The sequence below is a fragment of the Gracilinanus agilis genome, unplaced genomic scaffold, assembly GCF_016433145.1.
Source record: "Gracilinanus agilis isolate LMUSP501 unplaced genomic scaffold, AgileGrace unplaced_scaffold5574, whole genome shotgun sequence".
NCBI classification, from domain to species: Eukaryota; Metazoa; Chordata; class Mammalia; order Didelphimorphia; family Didelphidae; genus Gracilinanus; species Gracilinanus agilis.
This window is the reverse complement of record NW_025391065.1, coordinates 1-7,096: the sequence shown is the minus strand read 5'-3', so window position 1 is coordinate 7,096 and position 7,096 is coordinate 1. Positions and strand designations below refer to the sequence as shown.

General features: G+C 55.5%; 1 protein-coding gene across 1 annotated transcript; it reads right to left on the bottom strand.

Moving 5' to 3' along the window:
• Positions 1–6,753, bottom strand: PNCK (pregnancy up-regulated nonubiquitous CaM kinase). The gene is made up of 11 exons (XM_044684751.1): positions 6,607–6,753; positions 5,713–5,844; positions 3,063–3,137; positions 2,711–2,849; positions 1,989–2,112; positions 1,604–1,679; positions 1,194–1,306; positions 1,002–1,080; positions 832–919; positions 440–595; positions 1–26 (listed from the first exon to the last, which is right to left on the bottom strand). The coding sequence occupies exons 1-10, from the start codon at positions 6,681–6,683 to the stop codon at positions 476–478; spliced, it is 1,023 nt and encodes a 340-aa protein (XP_044540686.1). The 5' UTR covers positions 6,684–6,753; the 3' UTR covers positions 1–26; positions 440–475.
• Between the last annotated feature and the right edge of the window lie 343 nt (positions 6,754–7,096).

The window sequence follows — 7,096 nt, the reverse complement described above, 5'->3', positions numbered from 1 at the left end:
TGGCTCAAGGTGAAGTGATTTCTGAACTGGAGGGAAGAAAACCAAGAGAGAAGTAAAGCTCAGCCCCCTGACCACCCCCCCCCCAACTAGCCCAGAATGCTGTGGCTCCCCATTGACTACAGGTTCAAATTTGAACCTCCCAGTGGGACATTCAAAGGGAGATCTCTATAGTCTGGTCCCACCGTCCTGCCCCAACCCTTCCTCCCTTCTCTCCTTCATTCCCACACTGTTGAACAAAGCTCATTCCTCCCCGAGGTTTTGTGCCCCCACTTCCATCCTGAACCGTCCAGCTCAGGTGCCACCCTGTCCAGGAAGACCTCCTCCCCCAAGCAACCACTACAGGCCTCAATGTGCATGTGGCTTGTGGGGCCTCTGAGTGGGCGGCCCAGCCCTCCTGCTCCAGGTTCCAGGGCACAGAGGAGGCCCTGAGACAATGTACCTTGATGAATGAGTGGCCAGTTGGCGTGAGACATGATCACTTTTTCTGCTGCCCTCCCTGAGGGATGGGCTCAGCGGGGCCTTCGTCCCCATCTGCTTCGGTGCTCTGTCCCATCTTGGTGATGTGCCGAAGAAAAGACGTGGCATTGATAGCCCTCTGGAATGTGGCGAGAGAGCCGCTGTGAGGCCTGGTTTGGCCCTCATCCTTCTCTCCGCTCTGTCTCAGGGGAAGCCCATCACTCGCCTCCCCTGGAACCCCTTCTAACCCCAGACTTGTCCAGAAGGCAGATCCTCCCCTCCATCACACAGGACCAATAGGCCCAGAGAGGAAGTCGCTTCGCTGACATCTGGGGAGAAATCTTTGCCACCCTCTCTGGCCTCCTCCAGACTTACCTTCCAGTGGGTCCGAGCAAAATTCTTCTGGATCTGCTCGGTGACGGAACTGAGGATATTCTTGTCCAGGGCCGTGTCTCCAGAGATCCTAGGGACAGGGAGGGGAATGAAGTGGAGAACTGGGCGCCCAGGGGAGACAGGAGCATGGACCCACTTCCAGACGTGCTTACCAAAGGTGCTGCAAAGCTTGCTCACAGCTGAATCGCCTCTCAGGGTCTCTCTCCAGGAGGTGCCTGATGAAATCTTTGGCTGGCAGTTAAGAGGCTCCCAGTTAGGCAGTGACTCCCTCTCCTCGGGGGTCTCTTCTGTCCCCCCCCTCACCCCTTTGGCAAGCCCAGGGCCAAGGATCGCCAAAAACTCACCCGATTCAGAGATGTCATCCCAATAGGGGGAGTCGAACTCATAGCTGGCTTTTAGGATTTGACTGAAGAGTTCTGAGTCGTTCTCATCATAGAAGGGGGGGTAGCCACAAAGACTGGGGGGGACCGTGGGGAACAGAGCAGCAGTGGGTAGGAGAAACACCACAGAGGAAATTAAGAAAGAAGAGAGGGAGGGGGAGGGAGAGAGGAGTGGGCAAAAGGGAGAAAGCAGGGGAAAGACTGTCCAAGGTCCCGTCTTCCACCCTTCAAGCTTTGACCCATCCCCAGGCTGAGCCTTGACTCCCAGCTCCCCATCTTTTGCAGAGTTGAGGTTGATCATCCTAGGATGCCCTCTCCACCTCCTGGGTACAAGGACAGCTAAAACAGGCAGATACCCATCTCTAATAACTCACAGGATATAGGAGATGACCCCCAGGGCCCAGACATCTACAGCTTTCCCATAGGGCTTCTGTTCCAGGAGTTCAGGGGCTAGGAGCCAGGCACCCAGACACAGAGATGCAGAGAGACAGACAGACAGACAGACAGACAGACAGACAGACAGGCAGAGAGATACATACACACCCAGAAATACAGGTATGTAAGTACAAAGAGACACAAGTGTAGAGGGAAAACGTGGTCTCCTACATGTAGTCATGCCCATGCATGGGACCGTGTGCATTTGTAACCCTGGCCGACCCTCTCTTCTCCCTTTTTTAAAGCCTCTCCCATTCAATAACCCATGGGCACCCACCAGGTCATTGCCACCACCCACCAACGCCCAAAGGCCTTGGCCCTCACCAACATAGCCTGGGGTTCCACAGGCTGTGCCCAAGACATTGCCCTCCTGAATCTTAGACAGGCCAAAGTCCGAGATCATGATCTTAGAATCCTCAAAGGGGGTGGCGTACAGGAGATTTTCAGGCTGGAGAGAGCACATTGATAAGTAGATGGAGGCTACAGAGGAGGAAGGAGATCAAGCCAAGGGGAGAAAGGGCAGCAGTGAAGCCTGAGAGACCCCTGGGAAGCTCCAGGCCAGTGATGGTGAACCTATGGCACAGGTGCCAAAGATGGCATGAAGAGGGCTCTCTGTACGCACTCAGCTGTCCCCCTACCCTACAGAGTTTGTTACTAGAAAGGCAGAGGGACTCGAACGGAGCTCTTCCCTTCCCCATCTCTACCATGCCTGATGACATATTTCACATCTCCTGCCCCTCTGCCCAGAAGCCCAATGGGAGCGCTTCCTCCCTTCCCCATGTGCAGTAATTGGTGGTGGGGGGGGGGGGGTGAGGTCCAGCACTCCATCTCTAAAAGGCTCACCATGTCTGCTCTAGGCCTTAATTCAGGGGCAGTTTGGGACCTAGGTCTGGGCAGGGAATTGGGGCCTGGGGGAAGGAGATCCAGGGCCCACTGCTCGGCCCCCCAGCATTTCCAGGCTCTCTGGGAGCAGTTCAGTGGCCCTGCAGTCCCAATCCTAGGTCAGAGGGGCCTCTCTTGGGCCACAGGGAGTGAATGTCAGGTACCTTTAAGTCTCGGTGCACGATATCCAAGCTGTGTAGGTAGGAGACAGCTCCCAGGACCTGCCCCACCAGGTGGCTGGCATCCTTCTCAGTGTATGAACCCCGTTCCATGATCCGTTCGAACAGCTCCCCCCCTGTCACCCTGGGGAGAAAGGGTCACAGGGCTTACACTCCTTCTCCCTTCGCCAGGCAGCAGCCCGCTTCCCTCCGGTAGAACAGAAGCTCACTTGAAGGCAAGGATTGTTCCATTTTCATGGCACCCTTATTGAATCAAATTTGATTCAGCTACCATTAGGGACCCCCCCTGTCCTGATCCCCAGTGGGGCTGCCCCCTCCAGTGTCCCGTCCCTCTCACAGTTCCATGGCCAGGTAGAGGTGGGAGCTGCTCTCATGGACGTCTTCAAGGGCCACGATGTTGGGGTGACTGACCCTGGAATGGCAGCAAGGGTTTACTGTGAGGAGGGCTTCGGGAGAGTGAGGGAAGACAGAGAAGGGGACAGGAAAGATCGAATCACCCAGGGAGGTGCAGATACACACAGACACATTGCTCTCTACTAACTCAGAGGGACACAACACACAAACATTTGCTCATTCCAGAGGCAGCTGGGTGGCTCAATGGCTTGAGAGCCAGCCCTAGAGATGGAAGGTCCTGGATTCAAATCTGGCCTCAGACACTTCTTAGCTGAGTGATCCTGGGTAAGTCACTTCACTCTTTTGGCCTCAGTTTCCTCATCCTGAAAAAGAGCTGGAGAGGAAATGGCAAACCACTCCAGTGTCTTTGCCAAGATCCAAAATGGGGTCACAAAGAGTTGGATGTGACTGAAAACAACCGAACAACAACTATTTTAGGCACCAGCTCTGATGGATTTGATCAGGATCTCTAAGCAGATGACTCCCGGGTTTATGTCCCTCTCCTAAGCCCCACGACTGCAGCATCACCACCTTTTGGCTAGAACTCTCCATTCGGATGTCCCAGAAGTACCTCCACCTCAACATGTTCCCCAACTGAATTCCTTCTCTTTCCCCCCAAATCCAGCTCTCTTTGGGAGTTCCCTCCTTCTGTATGGAGCATTACCATCCTCCTGGCCACTCAGGTGCAAATTCCTTGGCTTGACTTTTCAAGATCTAACTCTGGCGAACCTTTTCCAGGCTTACTGGAAATCAGGCACATTGGCATACTCTTGGTGCCAGGCAAACTGACCTGCTTGATGGCTATCCCCTAAACTCAGATGCTTCATTTATTTATTTTTATTTTTTTTAAACCTTTACCTTCCATCTTAGAATCCATACTGTGTATTGGTACTAAAACAGAAGAGCGGTTAGGACTAGGAAATGGAGGTCAAGTGACTTGCCCAGGGTCAGCCAGCATGGAAGTGTCCAAGGTCAGATTTGAACCTCAGACCTCCCATCTCTAGGTCTGGCTCTCAACCTACTGAACCACCTAGGTGCTCCCTAGACCAGTGATGGCAAACCTTTTAGAGGGGCAGGTGATGTGAGAAATGTCCTCCGGTACCTGAGGAGAGGGGGAGGGCAGCAGTCCAGCCCCGCATCCCTCTGGCTTTCTAGTAACAAACTGGTGAATTCTGCGCTGGAGGGACAGCACACATCCCCACAGAAAGGGTTCTGAGCTCCCCCTCTGGCACACGTGCATAGGTTCACCACCACGGGACTACTCACTTTATTTACCCTCATTGTGTCTATCCTGATTCCCCCCAGTTGCTGATGTGCCCTCCAAAAAATATAACTTTGCATATATATTTGATTGAACTGGAGAATATAAGCTATGTATTTGTCATATCATAATAAATGGGAGGGTGGGCTTCCTTTCCAGAGCCCCCTAAATCAATCCCTCCTCTGCCAACTCTTTTTTTAACCCTTTACTTTCCATCTTAGAATCCACATTATGCATTGGTTGCTAGGCAGAAGAAAGGTAAGCACTAGACAATAGGGGCCAAGTGATTTGCCCAGGGTCACACACCCAGGAAGTGTCTGAGGCCAGATTTGCTCCAGGTCTGGCTCTCTCTCCATCCAGCTGCCCCCTCTGCCTATTCTTAAGGTCAACCCTGGACAAAGGTGCAAAAGAGGAGATCCTCTGCTCAACTCCACGGGTCAAGGAGCCTTTGGGAGGACTGTGTCTTCCTACAGAAGGTGTGGACAGGGCCGTGGGCGGGCGGCCCCTTCAGGACCACTGGAGATGTTGCTTTCTTCACCAGGAAGGAATCGATGGGCTTCTGGGTGCGCTGAATTGTCCAACCTCAGCAAAGCCGATCGATTCATTCCTGAAGAGGAGACTTCAGGAGCTGTCCCCTTCTCGGTGCAGCCATTGGATCCTAGGATGCCAGCTCTGGAGATCCCAAGAACCCCAGGGACGATCCAGTCCAACCCTCCCATTTCACAGAAGAAGAAACCGAGGTCCACGGAGGGGAAATGGCTTGCCCACAGTCACACAGTTATTGAGATTGCCACAGGCGATGTACCCCACTCTAATCAGGCTCCTAGACAGAGGTCCCCTGGGCTGTGAGTTCAGTCTACTGAGCTGCTCCCTGGACGCAGAGCCCCCTCTCTAGGCCTCCTTGGCAGGAAGACCAGAAGCTAGGAAATATTTGACCTAGGCAGAAAATAGTCAGGCCCCAGGAGGAATGGGCTGAGCCCTCCTCCTCTCCTTTCCCACCCCTTCCCCTGCTCACTCCTCCCTCTCCTCTGCCCTCTCTCCTCCCATCTCCCCTCCCTTCTCTCCATCCCTGCCTTCTCTTCTCCTCTCCTCCCCATCATACAGCGCGCGCGCGCGCGCGCGCGCGCGCACACACACACGCACAGAGTATGACACACTCAATATTGCATAGACACCACTGAAGGGCCAGGGGAGGGCGGAGCCAATCTGGGCTGGGCTGGGCAGCTTCTGGGGCCAGCTTCGAGGATCTCCCCACCAACCACATTCCCCCCCCCCAAACCCCACCTCTCGAGTGAGGGTCCTGCCAGGCACCCAGACCCAACCCCCTCCTTACTTCTTGAGAACAGCGATCTCATTCTCTACGGCCACCTCCTTCCCCCTCAGAGCCTTCTTTGGGATACACTTGAGAGCCACCAGTCTCTTGGAGCACCGGTTCTGGGCCAGAAACACCTCAGAAAAAGCTCCCCTGTGGAGAAAGAACGGCCCAGGGGTGAGGGGCTGCCACCCGGTAGGGCTCACACCTCCAGGGATCTGCAGTGGCCCTGCCAGCCTCCTGTAGAAGACTGACACCCTGGGACCACAGGTCTGCTGGCTGCACTGACTCCCTGGGGAGGAGATGGCCCAGTGTAACTGAAAGGAACCGAGTCCAAAGCTCACCTCTGCCACCTTCCCATCCCTGGGCCTCAGTTTCCTATTCTGTTAAATGAGACTAGATGGTCTCCAAGGTCCCTGCCATCTTAGATCTAGGTGGGATCCTATGTGTGACACTGAAGACGTCCCTTCCCCTCAGCCACCCTCAGTCCCCCCCCCTTAGATCCAAAGGGTCTAAAATCTAAAGATCCTATAGATGATCTCTAGGGGGCCTCCTAGTTCTCTCCGGGAGCCTGAGGACACCCCCCCCCAAGCCCACCAGGACACAAGCCCCACCCCCGGGGTCCATCGAGAGCGCCCAAGTGCCAGAATATCCCAGACAAAGCCAGAATGGCGTGGGATGGGCCCCAATTGCAGAAGAGAGAGGGGTGGGAGCCCTGGCCTCGTCTTCTCCCAATCCCGAGAAGCCCATGCCTCTGCTCCAAAGAACCAGGGGGGCTCCGGGCTGGGGCCTTGGGGGAGGGGCAGAACATCTGGCCAGAGGTTAGACAAATCCCCAGAGGGTCCTTGGGGGCAGGGAAGGAGCGGGGAGGGACCCCCCTCCCCCCCCCCAGCCTCTAGCCCATCCATCACTCACGCGCCCAGTTTCTCTCGAATGTCGTAGATTTTGCCAATATCCTCCGTCTTCTTCTTCCAGCTTGAGCCCAGCAGCATGTCTGGAGGGACAGAATGACTGGGCTAGCCTGGGGGCAGAATGGGAGAGAGAAGCGCGATGGGGAGCGCCCCTCTCATCCCCTCCCCACCCCCAGGAGGGGTCCGGGCGGACCCCGGACCCCGGAGACGAGGCTGGAGACGCAGTCACTGCTGGGAGACGACGTGATGCCTGAGTCTGGCCACAGGCAGGGCGGGGGAGGCTACATCACCAGCGTCACACACACACATACACACACGCTGCAAAAATGAGATGGTGGCTGGCTCCTGGCCAGTTCGAACATGCTCCCAAACATACGTCCACACGGCACTGTACATACAACACACACAGAAGAGAGAGCAGCGCGGTGCCCACGCCCAGCCAAATCTACACCCACGCAGGAGGGAGACAGCATCAGGACTGAGCCCTGCCCCAC

Coding starts and splice junctions, on each gene's coding strand:
- PNCK (XM_044684751.1), bottom strand. CDS start 6,683: ATGCTGCTGGGCTCAAGCTGGAAGAAGAAGACGGAGGATATTGGCAAA. Junction 1,680..1,988: donor TGGAACCCCAGGCTATGTTG/GTGAGGGCCAAG, acceptor CCTGGCTCCTAG/CCCCTGAACTCCTGGAACAG. Junction 920..1,001: donor CAAGCTTTGCAGCACCTTTG/GTAAGCACGTCT, acceptor CCCTGTCCCTAG/GATCTCTGGAGACACGGCCC.